Source organism: Phyllostomus discolor, chromosome 2 (assembly GCF_004126475.2).
Source record: "Phyllostomus discolor isolate MPI-MPIP mPhyDis1 chromosome 2, mPhyDis1.pri.v3, whole genome shotgun sequence".
In the NCBI taxonomy this organism is placed as follows: Eukaryota; Metazoa; Chordata; class Mammalia; order Chiroptera; family Phyllostomidae; genus Phyllostomus; species Phyllostomus discolor.
In genome coordinates this window covers 80066832-80083932 of record NC_040904.2, presented here as the reverse complement: position 1 = coordinate 80083932, position 17101 = coordinate 80066832, and the positions used below count along the sequence as shown (strand labels likewise).

At 38.2% G+C, this 17101-nt stretch overlaps 1 protein-coding gene and 1 long non-coding RNA gene across 3 annotated transcripts in view; one reads left to right on the top strand and one right to left on the bottom strand.

Moving 5' to 3' along the window:
• LOC114490991 (ABI family member 3 binding protein) overlaps positions 1–13801 on the bottom strand; it is a 247096-nt gene extending 233295 nt beyond the window's left edge. Inside the window, exon 1 of one of the 2 annotated variants that reach the window (XM_036017995.1) lies at positions 13610–13801. In XM_036017995.1, the coding sequence (XP_035873888.1) occupies positions 13610–13688 (79 nt within the window). In that variant the 5' untranslated portion in view covers positions 13689–13801. The remainder of the gene's footprint in view (positions 1–13609) is intronic. The other variant, XM_036017996.1, reaches the window with a different exon arrangement.
• Positions 372–8054, top strand: LOC118498875. Its single transcript, XR_004901365.1, has 3 exons — positions 372–426; positions 2888–2893; positions 8044–8054. It is a non-coding gene; the product is annotated as an uncharacterized LOC118498875 (long non-coding RNA).
• Positions 13802–17101: the final 3300 nt, after the last annotated feature.

Sequence of the window (17101 nt, the reverse complement as noted above, 5' to 3'; positions counted from 1 at the left end):
GATTATTCTACATAAAAGCAAAACCCTAAATCACAGTAATACCAGCATATTGATCAATCAAAAACCAATGGTGCATCACACCAAATTTAATCCATTTATAGGACTTTTATCTGTTTTATATTTATTTGTTTTTTTATTTGTATACAAGGAGAACCAGCACAATGCAGAATGGCACACATAATATACCTGGATCTGGAAACCTAATTATACAGGGTCCAGCACAAATAATGCTTTTTATGACAAAACTAGAAGCATGTAATTCTGTAACATAACAATATCACATTCAAGCATGCCATATGACATTTTAGGTAAAATGTTCAAATTAAAACTATAAATCATTACATCCATACTGACCATGGGTAATATTACCAATTATTACCCTACCAACCATGCTCAAGTGGGCCTTACTTCTGCCAAACCCTGTATGTATGTATGTATGTGTTTGTGTATACGTGTGTGTATATATACACATATGTATATATGCCATATTTAAAATCATTTAAGAATGCACTATAGTGTTAATATATAGTTATGGTTTGCTAATCCAATGTGCACAGAGTTCATCAGATGAATGTAAACTTATGCTTTTTGCAAGTGTGCTGATGCCAAGATAAATGGGTGAAAAAATTATATTTTCAATCAAGTGGAACATTTAGCATGACATAGAAACACCCACTCCTGCTTTGAAAAAAATAATAAAAATAAAGTGTGCATTGTCTTCCAAAGGGAAGATTTCCGCTGTAACCAAACAAATGAAGAGTCAGCTGTGAGGCAAGGAAGAGAGCCAAAGTGGCCAGCAGCAGAGGCTGGGGCAGGAGCCAGGAGAAAAGTTCAGAGGATTCTGATGGTGTGAAGAGAAGGGAGAAAGAGGAAAGGAGGGAAGAAGGAGGGAAATAGAAAGAGAGAAGGAGGCTGAAGAAAAGGAGGGTTTGGAATAAAAAGAGTGAGGGCAGGAAAAATAATCTCTTCAAATGACTGATCAGTCAGTCACCTGATCAGACCAACCCAGGGCCTGGGAATCAGCCAGACAGACTGCAGCAGCATCTGGGTGGAAGTCAAGTACACAGAAATGCATCCCAAGGATACGTGCAGAAAAAAAATGACCGAAGACCACAATCTGTGTTCCCAAAGCTTTCACAATGAAAGGTCAGTATGCTCTGATCAGGACCTTCCAAAACCCTGTGGGGAGAGTAGGACTGGCAACAGGAGCAGAATGCTGATAGCAAGACTGTGTTTAAGAAACACATAGTTCCATGGCTCCTCTCCTCAGTCTCTGTGTCACTGCGAGGCTGACACTACACAGACCCAGACACAGTGGGCATGAACATCCAGCAACAACGCTCTTCTAGCTCTGTCTTTTCAGGAAGTGTGCAGACTAGACTGTCTAGGAGATCCTCTAGCTGCATTAGCAGGTAAAGGGTTTTCAAAATGTGTCAGGATCACTCCATAAGTTATATAAATGTTTAAGCATTATCCTGAGTGCCTAAAACTAATGTAATATTGAATATCAATTAATTGAAAAAAAGTTAAAGAAAAATGTTTCTCATCCCTCCACACATCTCCTTTTACTTTTACTTAGGTTAATAAAGTTACTACCAAAAAGTCCACTGAAATCATCCTGATATTAATATTCATTAGTGGAGGCAAAAAAAGAACTTTTGTTTTTATTATTCCCCGTTTTTTCCAAGGAAGAAAACCTGAGGCTGAGGGACATCATGGCATGTGCCTAGGCTTACATTTATTCCTGTGCTTTACCCATTACCCCATTGCTATTTTCCAATATTTACCTTCCCAATTTACAATGAAATAACAGATTAGAGTAAACCTCAATGGTAGAACATCTTCTAATTGTAGTAAAAATGTGAATTATAAGGGAATCATCCCGTGACAACAGGATTAGTCAGGTATTTGAAGAGGATAAGTCAGGAGAGGAAGGGAGGAGGTATTCTTCAGATTATCTGATACCTTGTCCTAAACTTACTGCCTAGGATAGCTTTAACTTCACTTGGGAAAGTGAAAGGAGAAGGAGCTCTGTCCTGCATCCCTGCCAGAATGTCTGTAACAGCACTGAATTCCAGAGTCCTCTGCCAGCGTGACCTTGGCAGCCGCCCCAAACCTTTCCTTCAACGACAGATTCTGCTGCTCTCGGAGAAGGAAAGCCTGTTGTTAGGTCTTGCACACCCACATACACATGCACAGTGGACTCTCAGCGGGGCCCTTGGAAAACCAGAAATTTTTCGTATTAGCTAACGGAATGGAAAAATCAAAGGAGGCTTTTAAGGGGAAAGGAAATTGGGAATACCACTTCAGCAATTTGTGGAAATCAAAGCACCCCCAAGCTATGTCCTAGCAGGGTTTCTTTTCCACTGAGAGAGGAAAGACCTTTCACTATATTGGAGACAGAGCAGAATAAGTTTCAGATTATAAACCATGTTACGTTCTCACAAATTTTCCTTAACATAAAACAAAGAAGATGAGCTGGGATGTATGTACATATTGTAGTAATATGCTCGGCTAAAGGAACCATTTCCAAAGGCATTTTAAATAATCTTGACCCTCCAAATAGGGAAATTCACTAAACATTTTCTTAGCTCCTGTATTTTGCATTATCTGAGATCATGAGGTGCTTTGCTTTTTTTAACATATTGCTTGAGTTCATTTTTTTCATTTATATATACAATATATATATGGAATAACTGAACTCCTGCAAATTTTGATTGAAGAATTAAGACACCAAGTTTCATCTAAAAGAAAATGACTTTTGTGTGGCCAAGTAGTTTTAAATACAGCTAGTTTCAACTCTTTGAAGATAGGCAATGTCTCGCTTATCTTTATAATCCTAATATGATAATATTTTTAAATTTTAATTGAACAACAAAATGAACAGATGTAAGTTCAGTCCTGAAAAACACAATCTACTATAGCTTCTCAGATCTGGCTTCTGAGATTTTATAAAAGTCGAGATTAGCACTTATAATACCAAAACCAAATGTTAATCTCAATTATAAATATTTCTATGTTTCATATAGCTTGAGAAGAAAATCTCAAAAGTTTTTCAAATAATGCTTTAAAATCCTGGAACAAAGCAGTAAAAAAATAAAAATCACTTTTAAATTAATATTAAAACTTAAATAACAAAATAATTTACTTGCAACTTCCAAATTTTACCCTGCACTCATCCAGAAAGATTTATCGATCACTTATGCATGCAAATTTTCAAAAACAGTTGATCAGTGGTCCCAACTCAGGCCACAGTGGAATCACCTGAGGATTTTTTAAAACTCTCCCTCCTCGGACCAAGGAAATCACAACTGAGTAGGGAAGCAGAACAGTACTGATATTTTTGAAGGTTTCAGTTATTCTAATGTGCAGTGAGGGTTACAACTCTTGGGATAGATGTCATGGTATTTGCACTCAGGGCTAAACTTGTTTTTAAAGGAAACACTGAATTGCTGCATTGCAGGTGAGGCTTGAACGGGGCTTCAGTTTTCTCTAACACTGATTTCTAATCTGATCAGAAGGTGCTTGGAGTGATTGGATTCAGTCTGGTTTTCTTATGTATGTATTTAAATATATAGCTCACGACTGGATAATGAACCTTCTATAAAGGTGACACACCTTCTACCTCCTTTTCAGACTTTCACAGGGAGGAATTGTAGTTGACTTTATAGTGTGTGCTAGCTATTCCAGGACGACCTAGAAGCCTCACACTAGCTTCAGGGCTCTCACATTTCTATCAAAATCACTGGGAATACAAGTCAGGGTTTTGTTAGGTCAGAGAAACCTACCATATACTCTAAAAATCTCACTGTGGAAGGTGCTTGGTGGGGAATCCAAGCTAAGAGCAGAGCAGTGGATTAAGTCCTAATTCAGTCTAGTTGTCTGCAGAACTTTCACAAAGTAGCCTGAGAACTTGAAGTTTCTGACCCTTCTCACTACACACCTCCTAGACTTCGGGGAACACCTCAACACAAGAGACCAAGGGCTACAGGAACCCCCCCCCCAGGTATTCTAGTATTAATTCTACAAGCTTCTGGATGTCACATTAAGAATATATTCTAGCCCTGGCTGGCATAGCTCAGTGGATTGAGCACGGGCTGCAAACCAAAGTGTTGTAGGTTCGAGTCCCAGCCAGGGTTCATGCCTGGGTTACAGGCCATAACCCCCAGCAACCACACATTGATGTCTCTCTCTCTCTCTCTATCTCCCTCCCTTCCCTCTCTAATAAATAAATAAATAAAATCTTAAAAAAAAAAGAAAACAAACATCCTCATTTAAAAATATATAAAAAGAATATATTCTGTGTATAACCTAAATTTTGTGTTTTGATTACTGGAGTCTATGGAAGAATTGTTTCATTAACACCAAAAAGGATCTGAAAGAAGCTCCTTTAACTTATCCAGTTGTCTCCATTGCTCCCACTGGTGGAAGTATACTTTCCTCCTCCAAACATAACTTTAATTTGACCTTATAGCAACTCCTCTGCCTACTGGAAAAGCCACTCACACATGTTTCAGAACACATTCTTATGGGGACTATACCACCAACTTTACAGGTATTAATTGCTTCATATTTGTAACTTTTGTTAAATAACATTTTCACTTTGTCTTCATTTTGTTTTTATTTGAGAGATGGTGGTATCTGATTCTTACAATAAAAGACAGAGTTTCTATTTGGAGGGAATTTATTTTGCATATCTCTCTACATGGGATATCTCTCCACACTTGAGGTACCACAGAAGAAATCAGCACAGAAATCTAGGCATTGACTGGATTCTTTTTTAATTAAATTTATTGGGGTAACACTGGTTAATAAGATTATATGGGTTTCAGTGTACATTTCTGTGATACGTGATCTGTATATTGCATTGTGTGCCCACCACTCAAAGTCCAATCTTCTGCTGTCACCATCTATTTGACCTCCTTTACCCCTACTGCACCCCCACCCCCTTTCCCTCTGGTAAACACCACACTACTGTCTGTGTCTATAAGTTTTTGTTTGTCTTGTTCATTTGTTGTTTTCAGTTTATGTCCCATATAAGTGAAATCATGTGGTTAACTTTTTCTACATGACTTATTTCACTTAGCATGATATTCTCAAGATACATCTATGTTATCACAAATGGCCATACTTTATCTTTTCTTATGGCTGAAAAGTATTCCATTGTATATATGTGTCACATCTTTATCTAATCTATCAAAGGGCAGTTTGGTTATTAATGCTACAGTGAACATAGGCATGCATAGATCTTTGAGAATAAATGAATGTTTTCAAAATTTTCAGGTAGATACCCAGAAAACAGGTTGCTGGGTTATATAGTAACTCTATTCTTAATTTTTTGAGGAGCCTCCTGTTTTCTACAGTTACTTACCAGTTTATGTCCCCACCAGCAGTGAGTGAGAGTTCCTATTTCTCCACAACCTCTCCACCACTTTTTATTACCTGTCTTGTTGATATTAGCCATTCTAACAGGTGGGAGGTGGTGTTGCATTGTAGTTTTGATTTGCATTTCCCTAATAGCTAGTGGAGTTGAACATCTTTTCATATAACTATTAGCCATTTGTATGTCTTCTGGGGAGAAGTGTCTGTTCATGTCCTGTGCCCATTTTTTAAGTGGATTGTTTATTTGGTGTTGAATTGTATGAGTTCTTGATATATTTTAAATATTAAATCCTTGTCAGAGCTGTTGTTTGCAAATATCATCTCCCATTTGAGTGGTTGCCTTTTTGTTTTGTTGGCAGTTTTTTTTTTCCTGTGCAGAAACATTTTAGTTTGATATAGCCCCATTCATCAATTTCTGCTTTTACTTCCCTTGTCTTCAGGGTCAAATTCATAAAATCTTCTCTAAGACCAAGGTGCATAAGTTTAGTACATATGTTTTCTTCTATGTAATTTATTGTTTCAAGTCTTATATTTAGATTTTTTCATTTTGAGTTAATTTTTGTATATGGGGACAAAAAGTTGTCTAATTTCATTCTTTTGCATGTGGCCTTTCAGTTTTCCCAGTACCATTGCACTGTTTCTGGCCCCTTTGTTGAAATTTTCCTACATACATGTGGGTTTATTTCTGGGCTCTCAATTCTTTGACTGGATACTTGCATACAGAAAATAAGGTCCACAGAGAGTGCTTTTTACCTTGAGTCTTTGCACTCTTAAGATATTTATCTCAACTTTCAGGGAGTTCCTAGAATATACTCCAACCATGGTGGGAGACAAATTGGCAGTTTGCCTGCTGAGCATCTGTCACTAAAGGCTGATTTCTCTGGGAAGTGAATGGGGTATTAATGTTCCAACAAATATATTCTCTGGAATTAGATGTTCTGTATTCATAGTTCTACTATTTCACTTTGTAGTCATGTGACTTCAAGCAGCTATTGACTGTTTTTATTGTGGGTGGACACTAAGATAAGCCCTAATAATCGCCTCCTCCTGCATTCACGTCCTTGTATGATAGGACCTGTGAGTTGCTTATAACAAATATGAGTGGGGACCTAAAAAAAATGGGATTATTTTCTGGATCATGGGTGCCTTGTAGTACAGGTTTCCCCTGCTGGGTGTTCCAGGAACCCATCTGTAACAGTGTACCAGCTGCTGTGTTTGTGAGAGGCTGTGTTCAGCTTCAGTGAATTTTTTTGGAAGACAATGCATTTGCCCATTTCATGATGGGTGATTTATGAGTATACCTGCTAACACTGCACTGAGTGTGGCAGTTTTTGACTAAAAATAGCATGATCCCTGGGGGTCATGTGCCCCCCCCCATTCACCCAATCTTGCTCCAAGTGCCTTTTTTGTTTGTTTGTTTCCCCGATGAAAAAAGTCCTCTAAGGGAAATGTTTTGCTGATGTAAAAGAGGTGAAACAAAAAACAGCAAAAACACTAAAACGCATGAAATTGATGAGTTCAAAAAGTATTTTGAGCAGTGGAAAAAACCTCTTGATAGGTGTAATGCATCAAATGGAGAGTATTTTGAAGGTGACTGAAGTTTAAACATGTAAGAATAGATACACAACTTTTTATAAATAAATTCTGCTTTTTTGCCTCATAGAATTTGGCAAAGGACTTGTCCCGTCACCTTATGATTAAACTATTTAAAATTATAATTTTCATCTTGCCTGTAGACTCATCAGGGCTTGTATACTTTGATAAAGCAAGTGACCATAATAGAGAGACACATGTGGCAAAGAATTTAGGTGATCTCTGGTCAATGGCTGGTGCAGAAATGAGGCCCACAAACTAACAACCATCAAGGAACTGAGTGCTACCAACAACCATAAGACTTGGAAGTAGGTCCTTTCCCCATCAAGCCTTCAGATGAGACCCCAGTCCTGGCCAACACCTTTGCTACAGCTTTGTGAGAGCCTTGAAGGAGAGGGCCCAGCTAAGCCAGACTTGGATTCTTCATTCTTAGAGACTGTGAAATAATAAATGGGCTGTTTTAAGCTGCTAAAGTTGTGGCAATTTTTTATGCAGCAATAGATAACTCCTTAGGCTTACTTCTTCCTCTGAAATGGGCATAATAATATATATTTCATTGGCATAAGAATAAAATGAGATCATTTATATAAACACCTAGCATTAAACACCATGCCTGATACATAACACTGTGGCTAATTATTGTATTCTTTTTTTAAAGATTTTATTTATTTATTTTTAGAGAGAGAGGAAGGTAAGGAGAAAGAGAGGGAGAGAAACATCAATGTGCTAAAGAAACATCGATTGGTTGCTTCTCACATGCCCACAACCAGGGACATGGCCCACACAGCCCAGGCATGTGCCCTGGCTGGGAAGCAAACCAGTGACCTTTCACTTTCCAGGACAACACTCAACCCACTGAGCCACACTGGTCAGGGCTTAACATATTCTTTAAACATTATTTTAATAGGATATACATATTTCAAGCATTGTTTTTCTATTTTTAGCATGTTCCTTCTTTAGTTGATACTACTTATTTTTACATTTTGTACTCGACTATTTAGTAATCTCTCACACTAGATTCTCATCTATTTTTTAATTTTATAGTTGTTCTAGATCACTTTTATTAAGTTTATATACTTGCTTTCCACATTCCTTCTTTTATACCTACTTTTAGAAATCACAAGCAGGGGACAGGAAAAAGGGAAGTATTTTTGAGGATGGTGACCCAGATAGAATGGTTGGTCACATCCCCTGAATGGCCCTCCCTTCATCACACATCTTATGTTTTTGCCTTAGACACACCTTCTGTCAACTGACAGTAACCTACAAAACCATTTTAACTGTCATTTCATTAATATAGTAAACTAGTATATGTAAGATTAACACAGGGAAACCTTATTTTTAATTATTTTTAGTGATTTTAGAGACACAGAGGCTGGGGGGAAAGAGAGAGAAAGAGAAAAACATCAATTCGTTGTTCCACTTATTTATGCATTCTTTGGTTGCTTGTTTGTCTTTGGGTGCTCTGACCAGACGTTGAACCCACAACCTTGGTGTATTGGACAATGCTCTGACCATCTGCGCTACATGGCTAGGGAAGCCTTGTTTTCAAACCTGGGGTTCTAAACATGATTGTTTTAGTACCAAAACAAATTATACTTGATCAATTTTTACATTCCTAATACAAGGTTTTTTATCACGGGGTGAATTTCAGTGTTACTTAGTACATGCTCAATAAATAGTGCTTGAATAGACAAATACATCAGTAAAACTGCCAAGAAACTTTAGAACTCTAAAAGATACTAAAGTAACTCTCTTTGGTTTCAAACTTGCTATTTTGCCTGTTTTTTTTTTTTTTTTAGGAGTAGAACAATTTTTTTTCAGTGTACTGTTCAATGCTGTCCCACCAATACATAAATACATATTACTTAAGTAATAGCAGAACCCTTCCTCCTAGGCTTGTACTCCTCATCAAATGATCCCTCCTCACTCACAATCTCCCTGCCTTAAGATGCAAAAAATCCTCTCTGCCCTCCCAAGTATCAGTCACCCTTTAAAGAAAGGAACTGGGCCCTTGAGTAACACATTGTTGGTTTGTCAAAATGAGGTTGAGAGGTCTCTGTGGAGAGTGAGAGCTATACCCCAGTTGAGTGGCTGGAAAAGTTTACAAAGCAAAAAGTAGGAACCCTTCTCTCCAAAGATGGACTTCCGCCTCTTTGCGATCGTCTTGGGGAGTCAAGGTAGATCAAGACACGGAAGCCAAAGTTGCAGCCCGTGTGGACACCTGTGTCCTGGCTTCCCCTCTGAGTACTTTAACACCTACTGAGGTCCGGCTCCTGGGGGCTGCCTGGGTCTGGCCCTACACTTTTCTGTGTTGGGAAGGCTGCTCACCTCTTAGCCACCATCCTTTGCCCCAACTTGGATTTATCTTCTAGGCCTTTACTTGGGTGCCATATTGTCTTATAATTCTTGATCCTTCTGTCAAGATTGGGTTCTTCTGCTTGTTCTCAAAGCTGTTTATACTTCTCCCAAATCAGATAGCAATCTCATTTATTATGCCCATACATCCCTGTGTCTTCCACTAACTGACCAGCTACCTGCAGACAGGTGCCAAGCTGTGTGTTCCCAGGCTCAGTTGCTCTGCATGTACACAGACTATAATTTGTTACTTGAATGAATTAACACATATTTACATAGAGCAGGGAAGTAATACTACACAGAAATTAAAGGTATGGTCTTTTCCCACTTGCTGGCTTTATGACTCTGGGCAAATCACTTCAACACTCTGAGGCACACAATTTTGTGCTCTATAAAATGAAAATAACAAAATAGCTGTTTCATAGGAAAGCTTTAAGAATTTAGTTAGATTTTCCACATTAAAAATATTTAGCCCTAAATTATCACAACCAACATGAGCTCAAAGAATGTGATCTATGATAATAACAGTTATTAATAGCTATGAGAGTTATTGTTATTATCATCTACCTCTGTGTGTTTTATCCTTGGAGAGTCAGAGACTTCTTTCTACCTTGTCAGGTAAGAACATGAGGCAAAGAGCCAGATGCCTCTGTCTTCTGCCACATGCCAAGAGTCACTCCCAAGAGCCTCACGTCCTCGGCCCATCTGATTACACTTGTATCTTGAATGTGCCTCTGTGGCTCTCCTCCCATGTGCCTCAGGAGAACTGAGAGTCAGCTAGAAATAGTAGCCTTTGCCTTCTGGCTGATTACACAGGATTTTCTGCAAAGAGGTGTGTCGAGCCCCTCATGTCTCATAAGTTTTCTTTGGCTCCTGTCACTATATAGTGTTCTCTGTGATTTTTATTTTAGCCTGTACTCCAGGAGGAAAAAAAGTTCTATGGTGCCAAGAATATAGATTCTGAGAGGTAGTGGGAGCACAGGGACTTGCAAAGGTGTGAAACAATTGGTAATTCTTCTCGAAGGCCTGTATGTTATAGTTTACTTCTCTCCTGAACAACAACTTCAATATGATCTCTCCAGGAGTCTCCATGAGGCCCTACCAGTTCCCAGGGAAAAGGTGATCTTAAGGCAAAGGTGCAGATTTCCATAGAGAAGAGCAGTGTTTGAACTAGACAATCAAACACTGTGTTGACAGTGGTCAGGCCTTCTCTCATTGTAGAGCAATGTTTATTCCCTTGCTCTAGTTTTCTGCCAAGAACTTGTTACCACATTTTCTATCTGCTGAGAGATTATCTGACAGTTTGGACACAAGAGCACATATTATTTGTATGCATATTTTTCAATATTAACCCACTTTCTTGTGACCTAATAAATATTTATTGAATGAATACTTCATATATACCAGACTCTTTACTAAAAGCTTTGCATTTCTTATCTCATTTAATCCTAAAATACTATGAGATTATTAACATTATTCCCATTTTACAGATGAGAAAACTGAGATTTAGCAAAGGTAAATGATTTACCAGAGAACATAGTCATTGAAAAGTGGAGAGAAGTCTGTTAATAATAGCCTCTGACTTTAAGCTTTTAAAAAACAGCAAGACTCTTCTAATTTATTTTCTATAAGTATGTAGCTAGATATGCAAACAGGCATAAGACATACAACAAGTGATTTCTTATTAAAAAGTATTTATTTTTCTTATGACCAAATGTAGATTAAATATCTATATACTATGAATTATATCTCAAATAGAACACAATTTTAAGTCAGAAGCCCAGGATCCAGTTCTGCCATCAGTGTGGAAAGTTACTAACTATCCCTGCCATTGGGTGCCTTTATTTGTAAAATACATGGTTACGCTAGGTCAATAGCTACAAACGTTAGCCTGTGATGAAGTTCATTAAGTCTGCAGTGAAATGAGAAAAATAAGAACAGTATATATTTTCATAAATTTATTTATTTTATAAATCTGTTAAAGTGGCTTGTTTTTATGAACAATGGGAACTTTCCCCTTTGACATCCTTGGATGGCAAAATTCAAGTGTCCCCTCCATAAGAGGGCCCTGATATTAAAAATACATGTGTATTTTTACTGGTTCATAAACCCAAAGGTCTGGGAACCACCACACTAGATGATCATTAGTGTCCCTTCCAGCTACAAAATTCTATCCTTTTGTTAAATCACAAATGGTATTTCACTGATTCTAAAGTAGAAAGGAAGGAGAGAAAGTGTTCTCCTCTTTTCTTCTTCTTTGCTTCAGCATTTTTCCAAAGGTGTGCTGTGGAAGGAATGCCCCTGGCAAGATATCATAGCTATTCCACTAGAAAAGCAGTCTTAGGCAAATGAGTTTGGGAAACAATAGGTTTAAAAAATTGGACAGGTTTCTTAACTAAAGTTTTCAGAACCTGTAAAATTCCCAGGTTTGTTGGGACTCTCCAGAAGCAGACAAAGCATGAGCGCTTCCCAAGTTACTGGAGGAGAGCAGATGCTGGCGCCGATCCCCCGTGAGGACAGCATACCTACTCCTGAGATAAATTTGAGAAAGGCAACTTTAGCTAAAAGAAAGTTCCTCAGTAGCTTTCATAGTAAAGAAAAAATACAGCATTACAGACAAGGAAACTTCCATTTATTCTATATTACCAAAATGATGGATATTTTCAGAAATTGCAAAAGAAGCCTGAATAAAAACATTTCGGATTAAAGTGTAACGGACTAACCAAAGCTTTCATGGCTGTTTTGACAACTTTATTTTTAAACCGTAACAAAGAAAGGAAAATTGTGTCAAGAGATTTGTATCCAGTGATTGGAACATGATAATTAAAGCTCTTGGAATTTACAGAAATCCGCAGTAAGAAAACTGTAGCTGTCATCCCTGTACGGTGAGTACAAGGCAAAATAAACCAAGGTAAGAAATTGAGCCTGAGGAAACTCCCAGGTTCCTCTCAAATTGTGTGTCCTTATTAAATATTTCAGCACCAGGAACAATTAATTCTGAATGCTTATGGTTCAGAATGATTTACTGAAACACTTCTACTATGATTAAAGAACAAACTTCTTGATAGAAAATAAAAATCTAATAGTGTGTACTTGTTTTTATTTTTCTTTGCGTAATTATCCAATAAGAGTTGAGAAGGTTTACTTTGCCTTTTTTTGTTTCTTTTTACATGATCATGTAAAATATCAATTAGCCAAACCCTTCAGCCATCACAATTCTAGATTCGACTTTCTTGCAACACACTCAGGAGACAATTTTCACTTGGGACGAGATGATCTTGGAGTAAACTATCCACAGGGAGGACCTAGGAAGGGTCTTTGGATATTCCGACACTAACAATCTTTCTCTCTGACTGTATACACACCAGGGTTCTGACAAGCCTGTTGCTCTGCACTACCTCCAATATTTTCCATGATCACTGTATGGGAAGTTTCAGCCTGTTTTTCATAATCCTGCTGACTACAGCAGTTTGCAGCCATAAAAAGCCTTCTCAGACCTGGAGTTGGCTTAGAAAAGTGTCTTTACAAAGGAGCAAAAAAGCACATGTAACTTTTATATTCAAAGACAGAAGAGAGAAAAGCTCTTGTTTTGGTGCTGATGAGCTTAAAAGATTGCTTTAAGGGTCTAAATTTCAAATTTTTAATTTTATTCTGATGACATTTGTAAACAAAATACCAACACTAAAATGAGATCACTTTAGGCAGGAAAGGGGGGAGTGTCCTGCCCAGCCGATCAAACCCCCGTCAAACTCTGCTGGAGCAAAGCGTCTCTGTGAGGTAGCACATGACCCTACACACAATTCCTAGAATCCTTCATCGCCTGAGCTAACAGTAGGTGTAAGCTTTACACCAAAGAGTCAAGGTTTCAGAATTAGCTTCTTTAAAACCTTGAGATAGTACTGGTTTAGTCTCTGGGAAGGGGGATAAAAACACCAAACAACTCTTTTTAACAGGCTACAATACCCATCTATACAATTTGATTCAATATACAAATACTGTGGTTTGAAACTATACCATTCAAGCTTCTGTGAAACATCTGCTCAACCTAATAAGTTGATTTTCATTTTTGCAATAAAGACATCCAAATAAAAAGCACATCGCAATGGGGAAAAGAAAAGTAAAATTTAAGTAACTCCTTCACACATCTGAACTTTGACTCTCCACCATATAACTCTATTACCCCCATCTGGTAAAGCAGACCACATTTAACATCAACAATTAAAAACAAGCATCTCAAAAATTATTTTTTAAAACACAAAACATCAGAGCTACTTGCCTTTTGGCAATTTCTGTGCATTTCCCAGGGCTAGTGCAATACTTCCACAGAGAAGTAGACACCCCAAGCTGGAGAGCATGTTGCATTTGCCACCTCACACGGGGACTGATGCTGGTGGGTGTCCGCAGCTCTGGAGCTGCATTTAAGTGGACTGTCTCCCAGTGACAGGCGGGCGGCTGCACTGAGCTCTGCCGTGGGCTTACTCACAGGGGGTGGAGACAGAATGACATCACACCCTTTCTCACACACATACCAAAAAAAAAAAAAAAAAAAGCACAACAGCAAAAACATATAATATTTCCTGCTAGATTATAACTATCTGTGTCTTTCTCTGTGATATAAAAATCAAACTTATGGTCCATCTATATTTGTGAAAGAAAAAGTATTTAGATAATTTTGAAACATTGTTTGAGCTATTCTAAAAAAATCCAGAAAAGACCTACTTAAAACCATTGGAATGTTGAAAATATAAAATAAAACCTTATTAGGAAGAAAACTGTTTTTAATTATCTAGTACACTAATCCAGTTCTTCTTTTAAATGGGAGTAAACTCATAAAAAATATACTTTGAACCATTCTAAAGTTCCACCATTATGAGAAACATTTAAGAGTAAATAGTTGGCTATATAGCTATTTATTTTACATATATACATACACACACACAGAGATGTATAATACAGATATTCTATCCATATAGATGTAGAGATACAGTAAATTCACTGTCACGGATTGTCTGCAGCTCTGGGCCATGTTCTATAATAGTATTTTTGCCTACATTATGCTGTGCAGTGGCTGTGTAGGAGATACGGTGTTATCCCCACTTTACTGGTGAGAAAAACTGAAGCTTAGACAGGTTAACTGTCCTGACAAAGCCAGGGTACTCTAATGGTCGATCATTTGGATGGGCTTTGGAATAGAACTGACCAGAATTTAAATGTATATGCTATATGGCTTTGAACAAATTTCTTCATCCATAGTTCATTGCTTACAGTTAACTGCTTGCTGCATGCCAGACACTGATCTGGCCAGTTCACATGTATTAACACATTTATTCCTCAAAATAACCTACAAGGCTATTAACCTACAAATCTTTCATTGTCATCACCTCTACTTTACAGGTAAAAATTATTGGGTATGGAGAGGTTACAAGACAGGCACAGGTCACAGTGCTAGTAAGCAATAGAGCCAGCATATCAATCAGGCAATTTAACCCAGAGCTTGCACTCTTAATCACTAAACTTTAAGTTCTAAAGTAGAGATAAGAGTACCAATTTTATACATTTGCTAGCAGAATTTTCGGATAGTACTGACCATAGTACCTGGCCCACAGGAAGCATTTAACAAATAACGGTCACTGAAAACAACAATAATAAACCCCCCAACTAAACAGAACTGTGATTCTAATGCAGACACTTCCACCGCCGATGTTCATGTGTGTTAGCTGTCCCTGATGTCACATGAGCCGGGACACAGGTATTGCTGGAATGGCTGGGCTAATAAAGCGCTTTAACTGTTGTCTCTACATTTATATCGACTCTGGAAACAGCCTATTCCTGGGGTTGCTGTAGCTGAGGGAAATGGAGTAACTCTGGTCAAATGAAATTCCAGTCGAAAGACTTACCAAAGAAAAAGAAAAATTGAAAAGACAGCCCCATCTTCCAAGTAAAGCGTGAGAAGGCACATTGTTAATGTCATTCAGAACTGGCCCAGTGTAAGCTTTCACCGTAGGAATGCTCTGGCACCGGCCGCTGAGGGGATTGGGTTATTTAATGGGTCTTTTTCATCTCTAATTTTTTTACTTGACTAGGCAGCTCTCTCAAACCCGAGTTCGGACATTCATCCAGCTGGCACTGTGGATCTGCTCCTATATGCCATCGCCATTAAGTTGAACCAGTGAGGCCACTGTGTTAGGAGAAATGACAGGTTTCTGAGGGGGGGAAAATAACCCAGCAGAAATAGTGAAAAGAAGGCTGATTCTTCAAAACAGTGTGAGGGGCTGGTCCCAGGGTTAGGTAATGGAATTAAGGGATCAGTCTCTGCTTGGCCTGCAGGCTACATTAGCAATCATTATTTGCAGCTTGAAACTGTCTGGGAGCTAATTAAATAAAGGCTAATCTCCAGTTATTTTGCCAGAAAAAGATGGTTTATTACCTTAGGACAGTGAAGACATTGAAAAGCTTGGAGCTCTCCTTAGACCAGGGAGGAGGCACATTGGAAAGAAACAGACCGAGTCAGAGGAGACATTTCACCTTCTCAGGGAACAAAATGCTTCCTGTCATGTCAGAGTCCCAGCCCAAACAGGAGGTGGACAAATACCCCAAAAGGACTCTAAGTGCTATGCCACATGGAAGAAAACGTCAGAGCTGTGGTCGCATAATCATTAGAGGCCTGAAGGCCATCTTCAAGGAAGAATTTCCATCTGACTTTGGGTGCACTGGAGAGGTTTGTAAGGCCTGTCAGTTTTCACAGCAGGATGCCTCGAATGCCAGCACTAAACTCTGGTTCAAATGCCACTAGTGTCTGCATTTATCTGGAAATATAGAAATGTAAAGCTCCATTGCTTGTGAGATTATAGAGTTAACCAATATCTGTTGAAAACCCCGTTTTACCATTTATTCACATTCATAGAATGCACAGCACTGAGAGTGAACTGTATGTAAAAACATAGGCCCTGGATGATAACAATGTGTCAATTTAGGCTCATCAGTTGTACCACTCTGGTAGGGATGTTGGTAATGGGAAGGGCAGAGGGTGTATGGTCCATCTCTGCAAGTGTGTGGGGTCAGGGAGTAGTTATATGAGAAAACTCTATCTTCTGCTCGGTTTTGCTGTGAACCTAAAACTGCTGTGATAGGTATTGTGACTTTAAAGAAGATATAATGCCTTTTACTTTTCCTATCTGAAATGCTGAGATGAAAAAGTCATTTATTTCAAAGGGTCTTTTTGAGAATTAAATGTGGTATGACATGGTTAAAGAACAATAATCTTATTCTGAAATATTGTGTTTTAATAAATTGAAAAATAAAAAGAGACTTAACTGCAGTATTTAAAAAATTCTATTTTAAAAATCTTGTTGAGAGAACATCTAGGAAGAACTGCTGGAAAAAACACATAAAATATATGTCTGTATTCTTTATTCTGTGAAGGCAGGAACCATGCGTGGCTGTTTTTATCTATCGTGGTACCCGGTGCATATGAGAATGCAGTGAGTATGAGAGTAAGTATCCAGTGAAGCACAAGTCATCGATTCCTCCAGAGGGTCTAAGGGTTAGCTCTGAATCCAGCCAGAGAAAGCTAGAGTATGACTGGATTATACAGTTGTTGGGAGACAACTCTCCAAGTGTCCCTCACATTTTTGTACATCTAATGAGAAGAAGCATTGGTTCCCTGTGCTCCAGACTATCTTTTCAAGAATGTTTATATAGAAAACAGCCTTGGAAGATAAAAGTTTGTTTAGTGTGCCAAATAATAAAGTTTCCCTCTGGAGCAAAG